Here is a 27,504-nt window from a genome sequence, read left to right on the forward strand (position 1 = left end):
CTTGGCAAAACCTTCCTGTTTGCCCATGTAAAACAACAGCTTAAAAACCATAACAAACTTTAACGTGCAAAGACAAACTTGCAAACGTGCAAAAGTTTCACGCCAAGTTTCACACATATTGAGTCACATTATTTTTAATCAGATTAAAAAGTCTCACCCTTCTGACTGTTTTCGTGACAAATTTGAGTCATAATGTACAATTATGAGTTGCCTAGGAGCAGATTGTTGTTAACAAGCAATTATTTTTACAAGTGTAGTTTGCTACAAGATTTGATCGGGTCAGTAACAGGATGAAGGTGAAGTCAAGAGTGCTTAATTATTTGCATTTGGACCGTTCGTTCAGCTTATTGACGGTGAAGAACACTTATTTGGTTCTCGAATATTTTCGTTTTCTCGACGTCCATAACAAGAACAAACTTAATGATATCCAGTTTTACCAGTTTATGCGACATGTTACGAATTTGGATAAACGGCAGATCTTTCTGGTGTTGGATATGCTTGATCAACAGGCAACAGGATACATACGATTCCAGGAGTTTTATTTATTGGTGTGCATTCTCATAGCACTAAACGACCGGGTGGAAAAACAGTTTATTTTTCGCCACTCAAAGATCGTGTTTGAGATGATGGACGAAGACGGTGGCGGAACAATTTCCGCTGATGAGTTCGGACAGTATGGATTTCTTTTTAATCTTAAAGATCATTCGGTACGAGACATATTTTTCGAGTTTGATGTATCAGGAGACGAAGAACTTGATTACAAAGAATTTAAAATGTTTGCTATGGCTTGTATTGATAAGCAGAAGGAACTTGATGAAAAAAAGAAAGTAAAAATGTTGAAGGACATGGCAAGCGACCAACCTGATGAAGATGACGATCTTGATTAGTTATGACCCTGATATCGTCATATTTCTTTGGTGCAAAAAGATGCTCAAATCTTTACTCAAATATAAGCGTTTTTTTCATATTTTGTGATTTTTGTTGGTCAATGAGACAAGCGTTCATCTCATTGGATATAAACACAAGAACAAAACATAGCAACAAGTAACGCTGGTTTAAATTTTGGCGTTAACTTTTACTGCTTATTTCTAAAAATTTATCATCATAGTTTTTGGTAATCGTAACGATGGAAATAGATTATGATGCCCTGGTAGACGAAGAATTAGAGGCGTTGTCAGATTGTTCGTCAGTTAGTTCCGAAATCGACGACTTCAAAGATGAAACAAATGATGATATTTCTGATGAAACTTTCTCATCGGATCAGAACAAATGGCTGTCCCTATTTCTCAGCAAGACTACGCAGCAATCTAACAAAACTTTGAGCTTACTAAATGATGCAGAAGACATTTTAAATGAGGTAACTTTGAACAACTTTATTGGAATTTCAATAACCTAAATTGTGAAATCGTATGTTATTTGTAGTTTTGTAGTAAGCTTTATCATATTTTGTGTAACACTTCAGGTAAAAAACAATGAGACATGGTCACACCAAAATCACATTATTCTTGATCAGCTGAAGGATGAAACGGAAAAATGTGAAGGTAAGTGGGGTTCCTTTTCAAGAAATTTTTGTTGGATTAAAAAAAATTGCTCACATAAAATAATCAGCAATTTTTTAAAACAATGATGAACTGAAAGCTTAGGGATATATTTTTTTAATTTATAACTAAAACTTATAGTATATGACTTATGCATACTCATTTTAAATCTATGACATATTTATGGACTCTCGTCGTAATGTTATACACTTTAGTTTAAATTAATGTGTTGATTTTATAAACATGTTCATACTCTCAGTTTGTATGTTGTTGTTTTCTGGTTCAAAGCATTTCCTCTGTCAATTTATGTATTCTGGTACTTGACCAAAGTTTTTGTTGCAGAGGTGATCAAAAAAGATATTTCTGGTTCTCATGAAATAGTAAGTATTTTTTTTCCATTTTCGACAAGCTGTTCAACAGAACTTCAACAGTTCAAGTATTTTAAATTGTATATTTTTCTTACTATCCTGAGCAGACTGAAGAATCTCTGCCATTAGCTGACGATGCTGACATTAAAAGTGTTGAAAGAGATAAAAAAGAAAATTTGGAATGTCCTAGTATAAAAGATACAAGTTTACTAGATTTGGAAGATAGATTGACAAAAATTGCAGAATCATTTGAACAACATCAGTGTGAAAGCAAGCAAAGAACTGATGTATGTTACAAAAATATTGATTTCTTCATTTAACTTTTTTGTGTAACAAATGTTTTTGCACAGTTGCATTAATTCTGTTAGTTGTTTTTTTGGAATTCAACTTTTTTTTAAATAAACCTTTATTATTGTAGTTTGTAACTTCTTTGTGTAATATTTCAAATTTTTTTGTTTGTCTGTAAATTAGTAATGCTGGTGTATGGTTGATAACAATGCTTTGTAAATTTTAAAAATAATTTTTGTTAAAGGATTTTGAAAAGTCATGTCAAGAAGAGGTGGCATTCAGAATTGATGAAATTGTATCCGAACAATATGAAATTCAGAAACATTTAACAGAAATGGCTGAGACAGAAAAGAATATCTTTTTGGAGCTTGGCAAACAAAGGGAATTTTATTTTAAACAAAAACAAAACAATGCAGCTTGTCAAATACAGGTTAGTATGGGATTCTCTTCATACAGGAGTAATTGCTGCTTAGATTTAACTTCTTTTCGTGGAAAATAGGGTGATTCTAAATACCGCATAGTGCCACATGTTTTCCGCATGTAAGAATATATATGCCAGATTATAATGTTGTTTTAGTGACAAACCCTCAGCCCAACCTAAATAGCTCTAATCAGCACTTTCTGAAGTCCAGAAAATTATAATTTTTGCATTAAGTATATATGTGTATGGGCTGATACTAAATGCACCACACAGTAAATCATATGGTGTTCTGACTGTAAGAATACATATGTATATATACCATGTAAGAATATACATACAAATAGAAACATACATGCCAGATTATAGTTTTATTTCAATGACAAAGCCTCACCCTAAACCTAAAAAGCTCTTAGTAACAGTGCTATCAAAAGTTTGTCCACATAAACTATACCTTTTGTATAAAGTACGTTTCTGTCCATTGAAACTGCTTACCATATGAAAACAGGTGGTGCTGTGTGGTTCTATGCAGTGTTTAATATCTTTATGGAAAGTTAGTAGTCATAGCAGTTTATTTTCCTTGTTTATAATTTAGGCCTTGTACAGAGGATTCAGAACAAGAAAACAATTTGGTGAAGAATTAAATAAAAAGTTGAAAGTATTGAAACAACGCCGTTGGGAGGAACGTGTTGCCCAGGTTGAAGAAATGCGCAAAGCTGAGAAAGAAAAAACACTTTTACCTTTATCCAAAGAAGTTAATTCAAACCCTAGCAAATCCACTAATAATGATGATTCCTCTGATAATGAAGTAAACGAACAGGAAACTTTACATGAAAGTGATACATCATCTGAAAGCGTTTCTGAATCTGTCGAAAACTCGCAACAAATCTCATTAGCAGTGTCTAAAACTTTACATAAAAGTGATGTGTTCTCTGAAACTGTTTCTGAATCTGTTGAAAACTTGGAACGAAACTCATCAGCAGTGTATACTTTGCAAGTTTCTCATGAACTGACAATTGAAAGTTTTCCTGCTGTATCCCAACCAAGCCAGACACCTCCAAAACAAAAGCGACACCAGTTACTTCTTGATGAAATTAACAAAGACTTGAAAATACTTGAAGAAACAGGGGATAATCCACCAAAGCCTGATTGCACAGAATCCAATGACGCCGTTTCAGCAAAACATGACAACTTAAAAAACTCCATTGATGCGAGTGATCAAAGTGCCAACAAAAATAATGGGTCAAATACAACAGTTTCTGCAAATCCTATCATAAGGGCCATTGACAATGACTTAAAAGATCTTGAAAAATCTGTATGTTTTGAAAAGACCAAAGCCCAACCCCTCCATGTAGAATGCCAAGATGCAGACAATGTCAGTGAATGTGATTCATCAAAAAATTTAGAAACTGAGGATTCTAAACAACTAACTTGTTTAAAAAATAAGGCAGCAGATTCAGTCTTAGAGAACAGTACCAAACTATTTTCAGATCCTATTGACAAGCCTATTTCAACTGGTATTTCTACCACTGTCAACAACCAAGATGTTACTCACAACACAAAGCCTAACGTATTGGAGCAGTATGATCATTCGCCTACTTCCAGCATTGCACCAAGCTCTCCTCAGACCCATCAAGTATTGAAAGCTACAGTTAAGACAGTGCCTGATGGTATTGAAACATCTGAGTGTGACACATCTAGAGGCAGTGAAGATGCTGAATGTAGTACACATAGATTTAACCAAGAAAGGGAAGTGTCTGAAAATCAACTTCCAATTGAAAATTACCAACCAATAGTGACCAAAACTGTTCCTGTACCTGTACATGAAAGTGTGGAAGATAAAACAAAAAATCTTGGCTGTAACTGTGAAACTTCAAATAAGGAAGACATGGAAAATCAAGTACCTTTGTTTGTTCCTGATGCTTGCACAGAAGAAATGGAGTTTTGTAAAAATAACAAGGCTTCTACTGAAAAACAGGATATTCAATCAATAAATGTAGAGAGTGAAGCGAAATGCTCACCTTTGAACAACACAGGCTTAGAAGTAGTAGACACCCCTATAGTGACATTTAGAACTGAACGTGAGAATCTGAATAAAACAGTGCCTTGTAATAACACTGCTCATTCTGGACACTTAAAACCTGAAGACCATGTCAACAAAGAGAAAATACCTTGTTCTGCCTCAAATGATTTAAATATTGCATTTTTGGATAAACAACAGACATGTAATGAACTGGACTCAAATTTGGTGACATGTGCCAAAAAGGAAGAATCTGACATAAATAGGAATATTACTGACAACATAGATAAAGGCCAACCCCATGGGGGACAAGTTGACAACAAACCACCCGAAATAGTTACAAACAGTATAAAGGATCCAAAGAAGATTGACCATTTACTTTTAAATGAGGAAGCGGTTACTACTGTAGATTTTCAAACCGAGGGCCAACAAATTATAGCAAAGGATGATGAAAACACAAACACGGATCCACAAAGTTTCAAACAAGAAGTAAATGCACCTTTAGATGTACAAGAGCAGACTGATAGTCTTTTAGTGGCAGAGAAACACATAAGTGAAAAATCCCAAGGGTCTACACCTTGCAATCCAGATCAACAATCTTTTAAGACGTCTTTGAATAATTGGAGGCATCATTGCACTGGGTGGTGTGTTGCTAACAAAGAAAAAACAAAAACTTCATTACGGAGGGTTGTAAGAAAATCATCTGCAGCGAAAAGACTTCCTCCGTTTACTGAAGAAGACATTTTGAATGGTAAGAAAAGTGTTGATAAAAAGTGTTTGTAGTGTTGGATTATTTGCCTAAACGTATCGGTTGTTATTTGTTTCATTATTAATTTTTGCATTATTTTCCCATGCCTAAATGTGTTATGCTCACAATGAGTCCACCGTCGAGCTGCCTGTTTTTATTGCAAGCTGTTGAATCTTTTTTGTTTGATTTGTTTAACTTAGTCAGTTGATAACTTCAATTTAGTTCAACCCATGGGGAACCACTGGGTTGCAGCAATACAGCCCAAGTTTCTTGCTCAAGAAAACACAAGCGACTGAAATAGGATCAGAACCCACAACCTTTTGAACACTAGGCGGTTGCACTAACCACTTGGCCATCCTGGCAACATTTATACCATCCTGTTTAAATGCATTTAGATGATCGGGTTTTAAAAAATTGGCCAAATCTTTTATTGCGTCACTGTTGTTAACAGGCAAATGGCCATACAGCAGAGGGGAGGCAGTGGAGTCTCTTGATCAAGTTAGCCGAGTGTTTATTCACCCTACTGATGCAACAGGTCGAAACTTGGTCACTTTTCAACGTTGTGTCAGTCTCACTCATTTGACATTGATTGAGTGTGGTTTAGTGTCTTTGGAGGGTTTGCAGCCATGTCCTAGTTTGAGGGTAAGTTTTATACCATTTGCTAACGAACTATTTTGTGGTAATGTAAGAGTGTAACATAGCACATAAAGCTAATTTCAGTAAATTAAAACATCTATGAATAAATACAAGTAACATTTTTAATGTGATGTTTGCATAGACTATCTTACCCATATGGATCTTTTTTAGTAAAACTTAACAAACGATTTGTTTAAAATGAACTTATTGTAAATAAGACTGGACTCATACGTTTTTGTTCTTCATTATGTCTGTGTTCTTGGTTTTTATACACTTTGTAGGTGGTTACTAAATTGTATTGTGTGTTTTCAATGGTTTTATATTAACTTCAAGATAATTAAGTACATAACTATTAAAGTACCAGTCAGCAGCACTGTTATTTGTGTTACAGCATATCAATGTGTCACACAACAACATCAATGTAATTTCTTGTGATGGAATGACAAGACTTGAATCGCTGGTCGCAACTCATAACAAACTTACATCCATTCATGGACTCACAGGATGCACAAGTCTTATGCATCTTGACATGTCAGATAACAACATTACTAGGATTAATGGCTTGGATGGTTTGATCAAGCTTATGTCTTTGAGGTATACCTAATTTATATTGCGGCATTAAAACGAGTAGTTTTGGGCTATAAGTATTTAGTTGACTGACCAATGTAGTGCTTGCTTTAAAACTTAAATGTAGCAAAGTGATAAAGTTGGTGCAATTTTCATTTTAATGGAAAACACAGTAAAAAAAGCTACTTGTTCGCAAGAAATAGTTGTAGCTTAGAAAGTATGTTGAGTTGCTTTGTTTATAAAATAACTAAGCCAAACTTTAGCACACATAAGACAGACCTGAAAAGTAGCTAACTAAGACCAAAATTGCCATTGTTGAATAATATAATGAATATGTTTTATGTGACTTGTATCGCAATTTTGTTCGAAGTTAACGATGATAAACATTTCATAAATTTTAGGTGGACAGAAAACATCTATTGAAGGAATATAAAATTTATGCTAAGTTGTTTTTAGACTTGCAAACAATCAGTTGATCCATTTGAAAGGTTTGTTGGAAACCAGTACCTTGCTAACACTGGATGTGTCAGGCAATCATTTGACATCTTTGCATGGTATTGAAAACTGTGGACTTATACGAAGCATTATCGCAAACAACAACAATATTGCTGAATTAAATATGGGAGAACTAGAGAATGCTGTATGTATTTTTGTTTGTTTTGTTGCATAGCATTTGTTCGTTTCACTCAGTGGCAGAGTCGTAAAGGTAGGGAACCTGTGGCAAAAATATCTAGGGTTTTAGTTTATTGGTAAAAACTTAGGTAACATATAAGCTTTTTGCTGTTTTGTCTTAAAAGTAATTGTCCGTTGTAGAATTTTTAGCACATATTGGAGAGAATGTTTTTTTATGATTACCTTGACTTATTTTGATATTTTGAAATTGACACTAAAATTATACACGTTTTTCTTTACTTATTCTGTTGAAATTGCAGGTTCTTCTAACACACTTAAGTCTCTCAAGAAACAGCTTATCTAATCTGGAGATTCCCTGTGGGGTGGAGCAAACATTTTGGTTGCCATCTTTACATTCACTAGATGTCAGCTATAACAAACTTTCAATTCAGGACAATAAGCAAAGTTGCTTACTATGCCTGCCTCTTCTACATACACTCAACCTGTGTGGAAACCTTGTTTCGGAAACCAATAGCATTTTTACTAAGTTCAAAATGTTGCATCATTTGAAAATTGTTAACTTATCTGGCAACCTGTTGTCTAAAGATCAAGAAATTATGGCTATAAATGAGTCTCAAATTCATGGTGTATCGGTTGTGTTTGATGAAAATGAGGCAGCATCACTCCAGGCCAAATTTACAGCAACTGTTGCAAGCCTTTTAGGATTTCCTATTGCGAAAATGTTAGACTCTGCAAATTTAGATGATGATTTGTCCACTGCAGTTCAGCATATCAATGGTTTTCATGAACTGACAAACTTGCACCACAAGAATGCAAAAAAGCTTAGAGGGTGGAAAACATCAGGTAAAACTATCAAGGATGATGAAAAGATCCATTTTTATCCACCTGATTTGGTATCAACACATTGTACAGAACTGGAAAAATATTTTGAGCTGTCCATTTCACAAAGGTTGGTGAAGTAACTAAAATTAAAATAGGTAACAGTTAAAGTATCTGTTCAACTAATAATTGCAAATGTGGTAATTTCTTCAGAATAAACACATGTAGACTTAAAAATGCCCTAAATAAGCTGTTGCTGTCAGTGATAATGTATAAACAAATATTGCTCTTCCAGCAGTCATAAATAACCGATGTTTAGACATCCCATATCAGATTGTCAGGATAATGGCACATCTTGAAACATAAAGTTCTTATAAAGCAAAAAAAAGCATAAGAAAATATTGATCAGAAACTAAACACTCAGAGAGTTTGTAAACTGTATTAAAATGTCTGTGAATATTAAGGTTATCATGTGAGTTTTTTATGTGACATGTAATATCTGAGATAATTTGGCCATGAAGGTGTGGAAGTGTCATAAATCTACATGCTTATTCCATTTGTAAGTTAGTATAAAACTCTCTAATTTATTGAAGTTGTTTTTTTTGCTGGAAATAAGAGATATTTTTGTTTCTTTGCTAGTTTCTGCTTAGAAAACAAAGTATTAATAAAAGTACAAAACAGAACTAACAAATACAGATATGTGCAATTGCAACACTCTTCTATTTTGCAGAATGTGGTATGAAAAAGCAACTCATGTTGTCCAAACTAATAATAAAGCTAGGCGAACTGCAGAAAGCCACAATAGTGAAACTTCAAAGGAAATGCATTATGACAAGCCAAAACCTCAAACTTGTCTCAATATCAACTCAAGTGATAAAACTGATGATTTAAAGATGCCGGTATCCAAACTACAAGTTCCAGTGATGAAAAAGCCACCAAATATTGTACAAACGAATAAGCAAGGTGTGGATTTTTACTTGGCTCAATATTATCATTTTTTAAAACCATCAGCCATTTTTGTAAGACTTTTCTTTTACCAACATTTATGATTTTTTACTTAAGTTACTTCATTTTCTCAGAACCCAAGAAAACGTTGGAACACAGTCTTATTTCTAGTTTAAATTCAAAAGATGTTTACAAGCAGCTTGAAAAGCGAAGAGCTGCTGGGCCACTGGAAACATATGCAGCAACAAAAATACAGGTTTCTCTTTTAACTCTTTTATTTTTTTACATTTAATACACAAAAATATATCTTGCTGAAGTGAATCTTTTCGATCAAAACATACTCTTTTACATATATTGGATGAAAATTAATGGCTTATTACAGCACCTGGATGTTTTTTTCACTTATAAGGGTGGCATTTTTTTATAATTTAAATTTACATGTGAAACTTTGTACAATAAGTGATGCTTTATGCCTTTCATCACTATGCCACCATAATTCCTAAAAAAAAACGTAAAAATAAATTTTCCATAGTTTTACAAAACATGTAAGTATGTGTACATTGTTTCTAAGTTCACTAAACATGTTCTAACGTATGTTGTGTACTCAGGCAATATGGCGAATGCACATTGCAAAACAAGATTATCAAAGAGTACTGAACAAGAGGCAGAAAGCAGTTGTGACTTTACAAGCTGCTTGGAGAGGCTTTGTTATTCGAAAAAGTATCAAATCTGCAATGACTTCATTCAATGTAAGTAACACACTGCAAGCCGAAAACGCTTGTTCATTATAACTGTAGATTTGTTAATTTTTATGGTAAAAAGCATTTTTTAATGATTTTCACTTTGGAATTTGACAGACAAGTGCTGATATGGAAGACAGTGACTTTGATGAAATAGATTTGAATGAATATACTTTCGATGAAGAGACATATGACCAGCGCTGGGCACTTCGCACTGATTTTGGCCGCACTATGACCCCAAGAGAAAAACCGATGGCTGAAACCAAACCCTCTTCAAGAATTGAAGAAACACAACAGGTCCTTGTTCATTTCTTGTAATTAAAACCAATGCTGTTAAAGTGTTGGTTTAAATACATTTTAAAGTTATTTGATTAAAAATTAAATGCCACCTGCACTGATATTAACAGTGATTGTTGAAATGTCAGTAAGTTGTATTTTATTTACACAAGTTCTCTGGCAGTTATGATTTTAATTTAATTAGTTTTAAAGTCCGTGTATGGAGTGTTCCTATTCTTACTTGAAATCATTTTTCTATGGTTTGTTAATATGCAATAAATGCTGCTTTTATTATTTATGATATCTATCCCTAAACTTTCTTCTACCAAAAGTAAAAAGTAAAAACTTCATTGTTTTAATTATATATTGGTCAATGTTCAATCAATTTCGTGTTTAAGTTGTTAAATTGTTTATTGTTTTAGGACTTGTGTTCTACAATGACTGTCGTAACAGCAGTCATACCTTCAAAAAACTTTTCAAAACAGTGCAAAATATTGTTTTTTATCTTAGGCCTATTCCTCATCAGTGCACCCCTTAATCAGAAATGAATTTGGGGCAGTCTCAAAACCCCCTTTGCCTCCTATCACCCCCACAGGCAGTTTGGTTCGAAATAGTCCTCCTCCAAAATCTGTCTATACTGATGCTGATTCAACAGGATATGGAAACGAAACAGACCGCTCAAAGCACTCAGCCAAACAGGTATAAGATAACATTTCTAAAAATTGGTCTTGTGGTTTGCAGTTCAATCATACAACATGTGTTTCCTATTATAATGTTTCATATAAAAGTGGCTGGTGGAGTAAAAATGGTTGGTAAGCCCTGGGTCACACTGTACATTATCCCGGCTTCTTTATTCAACTAAAAATGCATTTCGTAAGAAACAAGATATCGTTTAAAAAAGCGTTAGCCAATAAAGTTTACCTTAATGGGAATGGTAAGGAGTGGCTCATAATCAAATTGGTAACTTTTAAAAAATAACACAATAATTAACTTTCGGAAACATTAGCATGTGAATAATTGGATTTTTTTAGTTTTTTGGACTAATTAAGACAGACCTAGTTATTTAACATGTCGGTCGCATAGTCGCTTTGATCTTCTGTTGGATGGCCTGTGTTGCAACCCATTGCCACTAAAAATGCTTTAAAAAGTAGGTTATTTACTCACACCACCTCTAAGTTAATAGTTTTTTTTAAGTTCCCGATATAAACTCAGATCACACATTTCCAAATGTTTCATTTTCCAGGAGCGTTTAACGAACGAATGGGGATTGCAAAGTCAACTGACCACTGAGCTAATGTTAAAACGGGCTAGAAAAATGAAGGGAAGAAGAAAAAAAGAAGTTTCAGCTGGTGACAAACTGAAAAAATTCCACGAGGTTTCGCAGAAACAGGGTCCACCTCAAAATGCTCCTGTATCAAGAAAACCAACACATCCACCAAACAGAATGGAATATTTTAAAGGTATAGTTAGCAGCTGTAAAGAACAACACACTCGTCCTAATGTTTTACCAATAGCTTTAGGTACTACTTCGTGTAGTTTTTTTTAGCACTGATGAGATATTGCTGAATTGTTAACAAGGCAATTGCTATGTCTTCTAGTACACTTCAATGAGTACATTTCAAGCATGGTCTAATAGTGATACAACATAACGTTTTAGTACTTCTTATATCATTTCCAAAAAAATACATTGTTGGTTCATGGTTTAACAGCTAAATTTGACAAGAAAGGATTTTCAAAATTGAGATCGTTTAAATCAAACCGTTATTGCCTTATGTTCAACTCCCACTACAGAACGCTTTACATAAAATAAAGCAAAAATATTTTCTTTCACATAGGAACTACACCAAATATTAACTGCGAAGAAATACTTTTTTCGTCAGCTTTTTCCATGAACAAGAAATTTACGGTGTTACTGCAATTTTCTAAAAGTTGCACTTTGGACACACGCATTTCGAAATCCAATAATCTGAACAAAAGGTTTCGCCTTGTCCACCAAAATTTTTAACACATTCATTTTCTATAGCTCGCGAAGCATCATTTGAAAAACGGGATAAAGTTCCTTCCGAAGACGATGAGCGAAGGCGGCAATATACTTATGAGTAAGTTCTTTGCAGTTTCTGTATTTATTTAGAAACAAACATTAAATATACGTTTAAAGTGAAGCGATTTGTGGGTGGGTTTTTGGTGCCATGAGACGATTATGCTTGCATGCCCTCGGGAAAACTTTTTGTGTTTTTTTTTGATTTTTTTATTATTTCTCACCCAGTGGTCAAACCATAAAAACACATGCTTAGCGTTGTCATCGACTTGTTTTGGGGAGGATTCAGTAATTTGTGTTTTTTTTTGTTTCACTTTTATCCTTAGTGGATGGGCAACGCATTAATACGATATGCTAACAACGCGTTCGCCATCAAGCCTGTTTTTTTTGCAAGTCCACTCAATCAACTTTTTTTCAAATGTTTTTGAAGCACTTGGGGGTGACTTTTTTAACTTACGAGTTGTTGACTGCAATGTACAGTAGTTTATCGGGTTTTACTGGATTAGCAACCCCTCTCAAGTTTCTTGCTCAAGTGGCTGAGACAAGCCCAGAAACTTCGTGGTTGCCCCCTAAAAGGGCCTAAATACTCGGCAATCGTGAAAACTTTGACAAGCTATTTTAAACATTTTCCTACATTACAGATGGTTGCATACCAAAGCCACGTGTGAACCACTAGATCATGTCGGAAAACGCCATAAGCCACGTGAATTGCCCCCTGCACGGCCGTCCAGGGAAAGGTCACGGGAAAGTGAAAGTGGGGGTACTTTTCTCCCCTCTATCCCCCACCGGCGATCGCTAGTGACCAGTCCCTTACAAGTCGCCGGGGATATGGAGGTTTGTGGTAAAATAATTTTATGTTAAATGAAAGCGTTGCAAGAAACAAACACGTATGTTGATTATTGATCAACCGCACAGTTTAAATGATAGTTAATTTAAAACATACCTGGCCCTCTTAGCGGATAAAAAGTCCAAAAGGTGAAAGTAATTGTGTTCGCTATAGAGTTAACTCTATTATTGGGAAAAATGTAATTTTATACCAATTATATTCCCCTTTTACGCGGTTTGCTTTCATTTGTTCAAGACTTTAAGTTAATTGATTTTGCGTAAACGCTTTTCTTTTTATTTTTGTTCAAAAAAGTTTGTCTGCACTGAGTACGGTCGTAAAATTTGAACGCGGTTTATGCGTTTTCTAATTGTTATGTAGTTACAATCGGTGTTTTTTCTCTATCCTTTATTAAGTTACAACCGGTTTAAACCGGATTCGACAGGTTATGTCGGTGAGCAGCTACAATAGCAACAGAAGTAGAAGTAAACATTTACTAAAGGACATCGCAAGACGGCATGGAGGTACGTATTATTTAACAAACTTTGGTATAAGTTAATGAAAAAATATATGATTTGTTTCACAGGTCATGATGTTTCTTAATATGGGTTATGCATTTTTTCCGATCCGGTCCATTATTTTTGTACACTGTGTTATTTAACTTTTTTTGCACGTGAGTGTATTTTTAAGTTTATTTTACTTATTTGTCCAAATAAAGTTTTATCAAACGACTGCAAATGAATACTATTGAACGGTTCGAATTTGATAAATTACAGAATTCTGCATTACCAGAAGTTCTAAGCTTTATCGCTCTTTTACATTTTGGTATATTTTTTGTACAAGTTTGCCTCTTGCCTAAATGCTTGCCTAGAAACGCCTTTGGAAATTCGGTGAGTTGTTTTTCGAACGCTTTGACCAAACAGCTCCAAACCACGCCAAGATGACCGAGTGGTTAGCGCTACCGCCTTTTGTTCACAATTTTGTAGATTCTAATCTTATCTCGGTCACTAGTGTTTCTTTAAGCAAGAAACTTGAGCGACATTGCTCCAACCCTGTGTTTTCCTATGGGTTGGACTAAATTGAGGTCACCAAAGCCGTCAAAATCAAATAAAAAATGATTTAACGGACTTGCAATAAAACAGACTCATTATGAGCACAATGTATTCACATAAGGTGAGGATAGAAATGCAACAAACAAACAGATAATCAAACGAAGCAATTGTCTTTGTTTTAACTTTATTATGCACTACAAACATACACTAAAAAATCACCTGACATTTTTCACGTTCATTTTTTTTTACACAAAAAAATCCTTTACACTTTCATACGATAAGGCATTTTATCTAAGGCCATCATTCGGCCATTTGGTGCCATCCTAAACACTCGATGGATAGCGTAAACCTGTAGTATGTAGATAGCAATGGCAAGTAGCACCATACACCATGACCTCTGGTTCATAAGGCTGACATATTCGTCCTGACTGTCATTGTCAATTGACCATTTCGATTTCTTGTACTGGATAAGCGCATTCATTCGCCTCACGTTAACGATCATTACGTTGAAAGCACGCTGTGAAAAACCAAAGTTGTCTTTTCTGTAGGAGCAGTGATGTGATTGAGATAGGTAGTAATATGAATTCCAGTTAAAATACTGTATGACTAGATAATAGGTAGTAAATATCATTTGAAATAGAAATGCCTAGTTTTGAGTTAGGATCAGATTTGGGCATAGTGTTTTGATTTCTAAAATACATTCAATCAAATTGGGCCTAAAACAAGTCAATGCGTACCACATGTCCGCAAGATTATTGCTGTTAACTCATGCTGTTCATATTGAATGACATTCCTTGTGTATTCTTAGAAATGTGTTGAACTTACTGGTGTTGAACAGTACTTTGTGTTGAAAGTTTGCTACCAATTATAAATTTTACCTGTGTAGCGGTGAGACTTGTATCTTTCGTTTTCGAATCCAGTGGTTCAACTTCGAAGACCACGAACACCTTACGCACCCTCCAGCGGTAGTTTGTAAAGCACACGTCATACATAGCTGACAAAATACAAAATGTTTTCTTAAAATACCAACTATGTAAAACCGCAGTTTTTTCCTCAACCAAACTAAATATATTTTGATAATTATTGAAAGCAAAATTGTTTTGTTTTTAAAACCAATTGTGTAGTACGAACGGTTTTTGTCACCTTAACCAATTTGGGTTTTTAAGTAAATTAAACTTATTGGTGTAAATAATTGAGTGTTTAAGGCCTTTCAGTAATTTACCGTTGGCATTTGCTTTGATATTAATGGTTCCCGACCGGTTGGATGGAATATGCCGCAGTATATTTTCGTCCTTGTCCAAAATCGTAACCGGCACGCCTTCGTTGTCCATTGCCTGGTAAAAAAAGTGCGTATAACTGCCAATTATGGTAGAAAACATGTTGCTGTTTTGTGCGATTTCAGGCTTTTGTGCGATTTCATGTAAAATTGACGCTAAGGCATTTACCGTATGATTTCTGCTAGGTCACTTCGTGATTTCGACTTGTAACCAGTGAAAGGTTTAGAGTCCGCTACCAGCTTATGAAACTTTACAATATTTTTCATCTTCATCTGCTTTTATGACTCAGTTTTCTTTGACTTTACACTAAATTGAGGTAAAATCGATGGTCCCAAACTTGAAATAGTTGGGAAAACGTAGTGTATTTTTTTTTGGTTAAAGCTTATGGTCTATCAGCCACCATATTATTCTTATGTATGATGCTTTTTTGAACGTCAAAATATAACTATTGCTTGGCAAACTTCGGGGTATTGCACCACCTACCATGTAGTATATGGTCATGTTAGAATCGGCGAGCACCGACTGATGATAGCAGTTCTTTCCGCTGTGCAACAGAACGGTATAGGTCTGGAGAAGAAGCTTGACGCCAATTTCCAATTTCTTCTTGGCTTGAGGAACTATGTTACAAATCAAACGTTTTTAAAGTTTATCGATAAGAAAGTTAAATGTAAAACATACAGATAGTATTGGCAGCCAATCCCAATTCCTTTTCAATTCTGGCAAAGTCTTCCATTAACTTTTCGCGCCTTTCTTGCTGTTTCCTTCTTTCTTCTTTTAGGTCCTTTTCTAATTGACAACAAACGGCACGCTGACTTATAATGGTTCATTTATTATATGGTCAATTAATCTTTAATAGCTTAAAGCAGGGGTGTGCAACCTGCGTCCCGCGGGCCAAGTGCGGCCCATTGGTTAAAAATTGCGGCCCGGAGACGCTTGTATTTTAACTGTATTTAAAAACGAGTCAAATTATTATTTTTTTGAGCAGATGAATGCATCTGGTGACATTTTTGTACAACCTGGCAATAATGCGGCTAGAATCAAATGAGAATTTTACTAACTTAGCTAACTCAATACAGGCATATTTGGTTTGCAACAAAGTAAAATCACCGTGAGTTGAGAAAGGTGCGGCCCGCGATCTAGTTATGGTAATTGTTTCTTGGCCCACAGGTCATTCGCAAATTTCTTACGGGCTGAATAAAATAAGCATTAAATAATTTGTGGACAGCCCTAAGAAATACAACAAACGTACACGCCAATACATTTCAACCGTTCTGTGATCATGGAGCTAATTTAGTGAGAGGCATGGCGTTGTTTTTCTGTAATAATATGCGTTAACACAGAGGTGACATTTTCTGTTTATCGATATCACCTGGTTTTTTGAAATGATGTTCGATGTCTTTGGGAAGTTCTTTTCCTTTTCCATCATCCAATTTATCATGTACGGCTCTTTCCTTCTCTTCTTTTGCCCCTTTATTGAAATACTCTTGTTGTATGAAAAACCTAACTTTTTTTGCAAAGTGTCACAACTACACTACACCAACATGTTTAATAACCAATTTGTGTTAAAAATAAAATTGGCTAAACAAAAGACAACAATAAAAACATTACATGGTTATTTTATTTTAGACGGAGCGTGCTAAATATTTTTCATTGCTGTTTTCCTAAAAAAGAATTACAAAATATTGGTCAAAAATCTCAGAAAATCTCGACTTTACATTTGTCGTTTGAACCCAATATCTAGATACTTACATTTTTTCAAATTAATATGCATGTTTTGAGCCAGCTCCTCTCGTTCTTTCTTCTTTGCTTTCTGTTCTTCTCGAATTTTATCAAGAACTAGTGAGACATAGGCCTATTGGTTAGGACGCGGCATAGTGATGATGTGAATGTGTAAAATAGTAATTTAAACTGTTGGGGTAAGTGGTATGAAACCGACTAACACATCCTAGCGAGCTTAGTAAAAGCAAAATTAGATCCCAACATCTATGAAGGATTCATTGATGTTTTTTGCACTGTTTTGTATTCTGTACAATCTTGGCTACCTTTAAAGAAATTTTGTTTAACTTTATGAAATAGTTGTAAGACGTATAACGATAACTTGTGGCTCGTGTACATAGGCACTGCGGAACTGGAGCATCCCAGTTTCGATTTTAAGTTGACGATAACATTTTTATAACAAGTCTGTTTTGTTTCCAATTGTAAAAATAACTATTAACGCTGAAAATTAACACATGACAACAATCTATTTTTCGTTAAAATGTTAAAAATTCGAATTTACACGTTCCAAGAAAATAACTCTATACCAAGTTACCTATGTAAACGTTTACCTATTATATCTTTAAAATCCAACGCAGGGCTGATTTATTTTCTTAAAACAGAATATAGAGAACATGGTTGTAAAAAAAGCATGAGTCAACTAACGTTCTGTCGTTTTGTGTTCAGTCAAATGATGGAGATGTTCCTCCATCTTTTTGCGTTCTTCCTCGCTCAGTTTAGGCTTTTCTGCACAAGAGATTACATTTGTCGAAACGTTTGTGTTACAAATGCTTCTTGAAACAAAATTTGTTTCATTGCTTTACTGAAAGAAAACTCATGAATATACCGCGCACGTAATTCAAATTTGGTTTGGTAAGTAAGAATTCGGATGATCATTTTTGTTCCTAATTACTTTAGGCAATATTAGGTCAAAGCCAAAACTTTTGTTTTTTTGCCCATTTTTTGTTAAACCACTACTTTTTTTACTTACCTTTAGCCTTTACTCGCTCTTGCATTTTGTTGACTTCATCGTCAATGGATCCTGGGACACAATATACATGGTTGGCAAACATAACCAAATGCAATATACAGTAAACCTGATTGGGTTAATTCGAATCTTCGCCTAGGTCGGAGCAAACTCTAAGTACAAATTATTTTTAATGTAATAAGACTAGAACTAACCGACATCGGTTAATCCGGATCTTCCCCTTATCTGGACAATTTTTTTGGTCCAAACGGGTCCGATTTAACAGAGGTTTAAAACCCTTTGTTTAAACGGTTTATAGAAATCCATCACACTAAACTTAGTGACTATAAATGCTTTTTTAAATTAGCTGACTGTACGAACGTAAAAGATGAACTAGACCTCTTTTTTCTTCTTCGATGTGTGCTTTCGGTTTGTTTTTTTCTTTGTATTTTTTCATTTCTTCTGTAAGAAAAATACGGCTTTGTTAAACCTCTGCTGCAACAAACTGTTGCCACTCGCACTGACAAAAGCAAGCGAAGTTTTACTAAAACGATGGCACTTGTCTTCACAAGTAATGAGCACAGCTCAATATCACAATGAACAGACAATGCCAACATGTAAATATGTATATCAGTAAGGGTTTTGACGTTTTCACGCAACCTTTTTTTTAATTCTTATTGGTAAAAGGTCAAAATGTTTTAATTGTGCTATTTAAGCCACTCTCTTAATTTTAGAACAAGGAAATGTTTGCAAAATTATACATATAATACCAATATAACATCAGCAACTGTTATGACGAAAATTGAATTTTTTAACAGACATCTTTGTGCAAAGCCTACCGATGTGCAGTAGTTACACCCTTAACCCTGATTCTATTGTTTTTAACATTACTTTCAAGACTTGAAACAAAAAATGACCTTCAGTGGGTTCTCTTCCGTGTATCAGCTTGTGTACTTCCCGGTGCAGCTCATGCTCACTATCTGTGCAACAAGGTTTGTCAGTCACGCGCTCTATCAATGCTTTTGTACTGTAGCGATGACTTAGCGGATACATACCTTCCTGGCTTGTTTTCTTCTTCTCTTCCTCTGATGAGGTCTGCGTTTCAGACTTCTCTGGTTTTCATGAAAACTTTGTTTATCATATTTTCTTATGGGTTAAATGTATCCCTACCCTTTGTTGTTGATTTATTGTCATTTGACGCCTCTTTCGTATCTTCTTTCGGACTTTCTTTGCCTTTGTCGTCGTTTTTTGCCCCATCTTCCGGTTTTTCAGCTGTTTAAAGTTGAGTTGTATGTGTTAATTAATTTGAAGTTTACACTACAATGTGTATTTAAAACTATATCTTTTGAACAGCTGTTTTGAATGTGATCTATAATATCTATAAAACATGTTAAGTTCGATATCATTAACAAATCTGTGTCATTTATTTACCTTTGGTCGTATTGTCCTGTTCTTTGTTTTCTTTATCCTTTGAATCAGTTTCCTTTGTTTGGTTGGCAGAACTGCTGTTGCCTAAAGAGCATTGGTTATTGTTACCATAGTCTTCATATGCAGTGGATTAACCATTAGGCAAAGTAAGCACGTACTTGGGGAATCAATGGCGGTGGAGCAGCATTACAGAAACTTTTTAAAACCGAATTCATAGTATTTAAGTATACCGTATATTTAAGTAAGTTGTTTTTGTATCTAATGTATAGCCGTCTTCTATGAACAAAAAACTAACATTTTAGGGCAGAGCTTCTAAAAAGGTAAAATCAAAAGCAAAACTGTGACAATCCATTTTTTCACACAACTTTTCTCTACACGAAGTGTTGTAATGTCATAGAGATTTTTGTTCCCTAGCAACTGTTTGGTCCAAGGTTAGTAAATCATACAAATATGCGTTTAAGTGTACACAGTTTGTTTGTTTCATTTTTATTCTAGGTGGGCGGGCAACGCCTGAATGCGTTATGCTCGCAATGAGTCCGCCGTCGAGCTGCCTGTTTTATTGCAAGTCCGTTGATCAATTTGTATTTGCTTTTTTCGGTCTAGGCAGTTGGTTGTACTTCAATTTAGTTCAACCCATCGTGAACCACTGGGTTGGAGCAATGCCGCTTAAGTTTCTTGCTCAGGGAAACACAAGCGACCGAGATAAGATGAGCAGTTAACGAAAGGCTGTGTAAAATACCGTAATCAATGACCCAACCCAATTAGATGGCGATCTACGCAGTATGGAACGCTAAAGTTGCTTCATTTGAACGATTATACTGAATGATACTAACTTGATGATTCGTGATCTTCTCTTGTTTGACGTGAGTGGTGCCCGTCCTTGTGCTGAAACGAGTATTACAGTTGTACTTACATATTCACATACATGCAGTAGGTTTAGGGAACACGTAGCAAATTCTTATGTACTTCTTTAGCAAATTATAATATAGTTTGTACATACCTCGTGTTTATCATGTTCTTCGTGATGGTGATCGTAGTGATGATGATCATGATGCTCATGATGATCGCCGTGACCATAGTGATGATGGTCATCGTGTTCATGGTGATAACGGTGGTAATAATCATCGTGTAAATGTAAATGAGAGTCGTGATTGTGATGATCATGTCTGTCATGGTCGTGATGATGAAGATGATGCGTTCCATCGTCTTCTTCGTGGTAACCATGGTGACGTTCGTGATGGCGATTATGATGGTGATATTCGTCGCCGTGATGGTGACCATGATAATGTTCGTTTCCGTGATGATGATGACCATGGTGGTGTTCATGTCCGTGATGATGATGATGACCATGGTGATGTTCGTGTCCGTGATGACCATGATGGTGTCCATGATGCGATCCGCGTGATAGACATAGCAGACAGGCGATCAGTATGGTCACAAATCGTCGACTAAATCTGGTCATTTTTTACAAAACCAATTCTCTGTTTTGTTGAAAAAATCTCAGCCTTTTGATTGTTTATGAAGCGACCCAGGTTTCAGATTTCTTGCTGCTTATAAGAAGTACTTTTCAAACTTTGCTGACTGCAAATAAGTAATCTGTTATCTCTACTTGTTACTACTGGTTCTCCAAGCTCGCAGTAGGGAATTCCACATACAGGTTGTTACAGTTGTTCAGTTCGAAAACTGTTGTTGTTCTAACTGCAGGTGCTCTTTGCGGCCCTCCAAGTGCTCCCGTTGTTTGGTTTGCATAACGCATAGCTCACCCCGTCAGCGTTTTAAACCACGTGGCCAAAAGAAGAGGTAAATATTCCAACAGGTTTCGATTTTGTCGCAATCGTTCTGTGTGGTTTAAGCTACATGTTTGTGTCTCGTTCTGTGTGGTTTAAGCTACAATGGCAGAATTTTGTTATGTCCAATGACACGATATAAACCAGTGGTTTCGGTGGAAAAATTAGTGTATTCAGTGGGAAATTGTGTAAGTCAGGGGTCATCAAACTACAGCCCGCGGACCAGATTCGACCCTGGGATCATTATACTACATTATCATAAAATCAGAGGGGGAATAGTGTGAACCGCTGATATTAACGGTTTCATTAGTGCAAAAGTCAATCTCTATCTCCTTTAAAACGTCTCGTTACACTTCAACAATATCTTAAATACGACCAACCCTATCTGTTATTCAACGTATCGTTAGATTTTTTTGGGGGGTGTAATTAGCCCTATTGAGACTTTGCCTCGTTTGTAAAACGAGTTCCCACCCCTGCCTAAAATTATACTTTACAATCTAGCAAACCCAAAACTTTATTTATAAAGGATTTGCCTATTTCCGGTAAACCTCGGTTAATTCCGGTTCTTTTGGACAATTTTTTTTTCAAAAAAATTCACCCCTGCCTAAAATTCTACTTTACAATCTAGCAAAGCCAAAACTTTACTTATAAAGGATTTGCCTATTTCCAGTAAACCTCGGCCAATTCCGGCCCTTTTGAACCAAAATTTGTCCGGATTAGCCGAAGATCCGATTCAACCGAGGTTTATTGTACTCGGATATTACTAGTACTAGATGGATAAATTTAGCAGAAAATTGTTGTTTATTTGGGTGCATCTCAGGAGAAGCAGTTACAACAATATGACACAATTAATGACAATAGATAATTCTACAGTTCTCCGTGTTTATTTTCTTTCTTTTCTCTTCGTTTCCCTTCTTCCTCCTCCTCCTCCATTTCTCTTTTTATCTTGTGATGTTTTTCGAAGAACTTTCGCTCAGCTTCCATTACCATCACATCCAATTGGGCTTCGGTAACATTAGCTGGAATAAAAACAATGTTTGGTTTTAAAGTTAAGTTTGGTAGTGAGATGAAAGATCGGCTAAGATGAACACATATAATTTTATTACTGGGAACAGCCCTAAGCGTTTATGCGGAGCAGCAATCCATGTGTAAATTAGGACGTGAGCCCATCGGAGACCGAATCAAGCCGGCTTCCCAACATTGTCATTTTCAAGACATATGGTACAAAAGATCGAATTAAAACCCACGGCAGGAGCTGTATCTGGGCTGACCCTCTACCAACTGAGGTACACGAGTTTTATGGTAAACCTGAAGATATTTAAATCACAAGCACCTTTGTCTGCCTCGTACGCTACACATGTCAACTTTGTAGTAGGTAATCAAAAGTTTATTTTGTTTTTCAGATGAATTTTTTTGGTTACTTTCGTGGGGAACAAATATTTCCGTGACGTTACTTACGGCCAACTTGTTTTCTCAGTAGCTTTTTTGTGTCCTCGCGTATTTCTTTTAATTTCGGATCGTTCGGGTCATATTTTGGAATGTTTTCTGTTGGAAAATGAACATAATAGTTTGGTACGCATTTTCAGCTAGGGCAGTGGTTCTCAACTCGTTTCAGGCCATGGACCAGCGGTCCCGTAAAATAATATCGTTTTTGAGCAAGATTGAAGTACGCATAATTCTTTAAAACCGATTTTCTAGAAGTAAGATAAAATCATTAACAGCCAACATTTTGAATCCATCTCAATATCTTTCAATATTGCATATGCAATCATCTCCTGGTTATTACCAAATTTATTCGACCTTCCCTTAAGTTACCAGTTGAGAACCACTGTTCTAATGCTTTTCGTTTTTTGAAACCAACTGGTATAATCATTAGGCACCTACGACACGAAAACAGAGACTATGGCATTACAGAAAACAAAATTACTTTTATAGCAGCATAAAACATAGTCATTTTATCATATTCAAACGTTTCAATAGAATAGTAAAAGCATAACAAGACCTAAGTATTGACCAACCAAAGAATTGTTATTTATGCAAAGGTTTTGAAAACTTTTACCCATTATAGTAGTTAAATGATATTTCAGAAAAATGTGTTGTTAAAAATTTTATGCTTTTTTCTGCAAACAACACAGCACATACTTGCTATTTTTCTGGGATCTTTCATGAACTCGTCAAGTCCCTTATCAAATTCTTCTTTTGTAAACTGACAAAACAAACAAAAAACATATATCATGAAAAAAAGCTTGACTTAACGTCGTTAGCTTGTACTCGACTCATATATTTACACTAAAATAGTTCTATTGCACAGAAATTGTTCAGGCGAGTGCTCAGTAATACTGAACAATGTATCCGGGAAAATTGCTACTGTGGGTAGAATTCAGTTCAAGCTAGACTTTATTTTTTTACTTAACAATGATTGATGCTTGACATCACGCTGCTTATTAACCCGCTTAATTAAGGGTCTAAAATTTGGCATTTAAATTTGAAACGTGACACCATTATACTAGTTTATAATGTCAGAAATATGGACTCAAAGTTATAAGGTATCCTAGACAATTGCTTTTGTTCATATTTTTCCAATAGAAAACTCGTACTTACATTTTTTCGTCCAACACCTTGCGTTAAACAAAAAACGCCCAGCAATATCAAAACCAATAAACCTAGATTCCTTAAAACCATCATTATGTGGAATACTGTCAATGTCAGACTCTAAATCCCTGGTACTTCAGTCAAACATGTGTCACGCCGTTTAGGTTCGGATCTGGATAACAGTTTGTGTACTTTGTACTGCGCAATACCTGTCCACGTGGCCATCGTCTAATGCAGACAAGTGTGCTTCACCATTCAAACTTTAACGTCAGGCAGTTACTGTACTGATTTGATTTTGTCTCAGCTGTTTGAAATGAGTCTCTCTTTTTGTGACACGCAATCTCTTATGTTTTTGTGTCTGCGTTGTTTTATTTAGGGAAGTTTCTGTGGGTGTTTTGCAACCTATGTTACAATGACATGTGTCCGCTTTATTATTAACAAACAAAAACGTGTAAAATCTGTGTTACTATCTTTTCGACTAATATAGAACAGTATAAGATTTGTTTTCAAAATTATAACGAACAATTCAACTAATTGCTTTGAAAACACTCTCTCTTTTTTAACACAAGTGACTATAGTCCGTCCTAGTTTCTTGTGAGCCCCAGTCACACACAGCCCATGGCAGTGTAACTGCAGCGTGTCAATCAACATCCGCCAAGTTAGCTGTTTACTCCATAACGTTCCAGCGCTGCGCAACCATTTTTATATTTTTATTGCCATTGTGTAGCTTTTAGTGCCATTTTTAGCAAGCCAAAAAACTGTTAAAAAAAAAATCTTGACGCTTGATGTCATAGTTTATTTTGTGACCTAAAGCAAACGTAATGTCCACACAATATTCATGTTGTGATCGTCCTTCAAAGTTCGTCTCTATCTTCCTCCGGTGGAAGTGGGCTCTCAGCTCGTCTGACGTGTTTCTCGGCCTCTGCTTCTGTCATATTTTCTGGAAAACATAAATTAGAGCATTATATGTAGTGGCCAAAAAGTCATAAAGCTGGACTCGTTTTGGGTTTGACCTTAAGATGGTTAAAGGTTACCATAAATTGTCAGGATTTTGCCTGGTATATTTTGGTTTATTTTGGGAGAAAAATAGCGACACCACTACACCACTAACAAGTCCGATTAAGTGTATATTGCAATAAAAGCGCAAAAATATATGTTACAGTCAAACTTCGATACTATGACACCTTGCTATTATGGCACCCTCGCTACTATACCATTTTTGATCGTCACCAACTAAATTCAATAGAAAATATATTTACTATGCCACCCCTTACCCTTGATACTATGACACATGAGAGTACAGTATTAGTGTATTAACGGTCTGGTTATGGATTGAAAAATTGGGCCTTCTGACAACTTTCTTTTTAAGCTCATGATAAAACAGAGAAAACACGAAAAACAAATCGTTGAATAAACAAACGTGGTCATGTTAAGAGGTTTCACGGCTTTGCAGCGAGTTATGTAAACGCCGTTCTGTGCTTGTATCACGGCAACACTAACAGATCTTGTTTGTTCTAGGCACGATCTATCCGTATTTTTTGTAATAATTTGTACTGTATACTGTAATAAATTACAATCGTACAACACAACGTGGCATTACAGTACAAGTCACGCCACAAGGCTATGTTTAAAAACAACCCTCGCTACTATGCCACTTTCTCTCGGTCCCAAAGGGTGGCATAGTATCGAAGTTTGACTGTAGATCCAGCTCGTGTTATGCTGTACCGCGGTTTTAACTTTTTCAAAACTTCGCCCTTGCCAACACTTACTTAGTTACATTTTGCTTTAAAAAAGCGAAACGGCGATTTATACTTTGTCGCTGTTGCTTATACTTACTTGTGGCCATCAGGTGTTGTTTTGCCAGTTCAATAATTTCCCTTCGCTGTTTGTGTTGTGCTTCGGTTAAAACTGTACGCTTCTTTGGGTTATTACCTGCAGATGCCAAAGACAAACCTTCATTTACCGATTATTTTAGAGTTATGCATGGCCAGAACACTTGTGCGTTTCGCATATCAACCCTATTAGTTTTGACTAAAATGTAAATCTCTAACAAAATGCGATAAGTTCAATTTTGCCATTTTTATTTTAAAGCATGAGGTACTTACTGGGGTCAATTCCCATTTTGCGCAACTGCTCTTCGTGTTCCTTCATCAACTTTTTTGCGGGCTAAAACATACAAAGTAATAGTTGGTTATACAATCAGCGGGTTTGATTAAAATTATTTCTGTTAAAGTTAAAACTCTAAGGGAAAAGCAAAAACACACAGAAACATTTTATTGCTGAGATTTTATCATATTGTACATACAAAAAAAAAAGGTTTTGAAAACATCCATTTCGAAATGGTGATAACCTATTGCTAAGGTTTTTCCAACAAAAGATGTCGTTTTGTTTCTACAACTGCAGTTACGGTAGTAGTTAGAATGCTAAATATTGCGTATTCTTGACATCTAATTTATATGAGTGAATTGGCGTTAAAAATTAAAACCAATTAACTTACATCATCGTCATGATGGTTCCCACTTACAAATTCCAAAACAACAGAAATAACAAAAACCCAAAACAGTATCCTTATGAAAACCATCTTTCCACCAACAGCTCCCTTTTACTTTACGATTAATATTTTACAACAATTCTCTTTGGTGCTAATACTTCTTATACCTTTACATATAGCCTACGTGTTAAACGCAGTCTCTCGTACAATTGACCGGCACTGGACAATTAACTACCCCTTAAAGGGCACAATTTGGCCAAATGTGACGTAAGTTGTGTTTGCTTTGCATCATGCGCTTGCCAAGTTTCATCACGTGACTTGTTACACACACGTGGCCGACCCTGGGTCTGTTTTTGCTGGTCATGTGACCAGTTTAATAAAATTTTCGGGTGCTGCTTTATTGTGGCATCTCTTTGGCAAACTTCGTTGACAAACGAAACATGCAGTATGTTATTACCTGACGCTATACTTTTAAGTGCACAATAAAGTCCCAGCTCAAGTAGTCAAATAAGTCATATCTGAGGAATATGTTTTTCAGAATTTAAGCGTACTTATCGTTTGGCCAGAAAAATATTTCGCCAAATATAGTTTAGATCGAAGACCATTTACGTTTATAAGTAGTGCATTTGTGTGCATTTTCAAAATAATCGAATAGGTTTATCAATATCCAAAGTAAGTTATATTTAAGCTGAAAGCGGTGCAGCTGATGCCAAAGAACGACGCTTTGAATCTAACTAAAGTGTTCATCTACATGATTTTGTGACACAAAATCCAAATCTGTCAAAATAACATTATGACCAACTAGATTTGGATGACCAGAGGCAAATTAATGAGAAAATACCAAAATATTATGATCTTTATGGGCACAATTTTTATTTATCAAACATGATATGTTTATATTAGAGCCAAATCGTTTACAACCATTTACTACATTTCACAAGAACAAATCAGAGTTTCAGTTTAATTTTTGCATGAAAGGATTTATCTTCTCATAACTCTTGGTGTTTTCCTTCTTTCTGCGCTTTTTTCATCAGGGCCTCGGATTCCGCTACAATCTTCTGCGCCTCTTCTAACGACATGTTTTCTACAAATGAACATTAAACGTTCAAAGCAATTCTGCAGCAATTATCGCAGAACGATTTTAAGGTAGAATTTTTCTTGCAAATTTTGTATCTTGTTTACATATGTACAACTACTTTAGCATTCTTCAGATTTTCAATGTATGACTAACGTATAGGCTACAAAAAGAGAGAATATTGAATACTGACACACCATGCGAGTATGTGCTGCTTAAAAAA

At 35.4% G+C, this 27,504-nt stretch overlaps 3 protein-coding genes across 3 annotated transcripts; 2 read left to right on the forward strand and 1 right to left on the reverse strand.

Moving 5' to 3' along the window:
* The first annotated feature begins 82 nt into the window (after positions 1-82).
* LOC145220640 (EF-hand calcium-binding domain-containing protein 9-like) lies at positions 83-951 on the forward strand. The gene has a single exon (XM_080087849.1). The coding sequence runs from the start codon at positions 291-293 to the stop codon at positions 885-887; it is 597 nt and encodes a 198-aa protein (XP_079943975.1). The 5' UTR covers positions 83-290; the 3' UTR covers positions 888-951.
* Positions 952-1,051: 100 nt separating this feature from the next.
* Positions 1,052-13,595, forward strand: LOC145220635 (uncharacterized). Its single transcript, XM_080087845.1, has 20 exons — positions 1,052-1,357; positions 1,463-1,541; positions 1,881-1,918; positions 2,014-2,193; positions 2,439-2,624; positions 3,208-5,383; positions 5,832-6,022; positions 6,408-6,610; positions 7,040-7,223; positions 7,516-8,165; positions 8,766-8,998; positions 9,115-9,236; positions 9,589-9,729; positions 9,838-10,017; positions 10,507-10,695; positions 11,240-11,456; positions 12,020-12,095; positions 12,676-12,868; positions 13,303-13,381; positions 13,444-13,595. Exons 1-20 carry the CDS (start codon positions 1,127-1,129, stop codon positions 13,458-13,460), a joined length of 5,565 nt encoding a protein of 1,854 aa, XP_079943971.1. The 5' UTR covers positions 1,052-1,126; the 3' UTR covers positions 13,461-13,595.
* An 8,339-nt stretch (positions 13,596-21,934) lies between these two features.
* LOC145220634 (uncharacterized) lies at positions 21,935-23,393 on the reverse strand. Its single transcript, XM_080087844.1, has 3 exons — positions 23,266-23,393; positions 22,582-22,668; positions 21,935-22,142 (listed from the first exon to the last, which is right to left on the reverse strand). Exons 1-3 carry the CDS (start codon positions 23,357-23,359, stop codon positions 21,991-21,993), a joined length of 333 nt encoding a protein of 110 aa, XP_079943970.1. The 5' UTR covers positions 23,360-23,393; the 3' UTR covers positions 21,935-21,990.
* Between the last annotated feature and the right edge of the window lie 4,111 nt (positions 23,394-27,504).

Source organism: Phallusia mammillata, chromosome 3, assembly GCF_965637545.1.
Source record: "Phallusia mammillata chromosome 3, kaPhaMamm4.hap1.1, whole genome shotgun sequence".
Taxonomy (NCBI): domain Eukaryota; kingdom Metazoa; phylum Chordata; class Ascidiacea; order Phlebobranchia; family Ascidiidae; genus Phallusia; species Phallusia mammillata.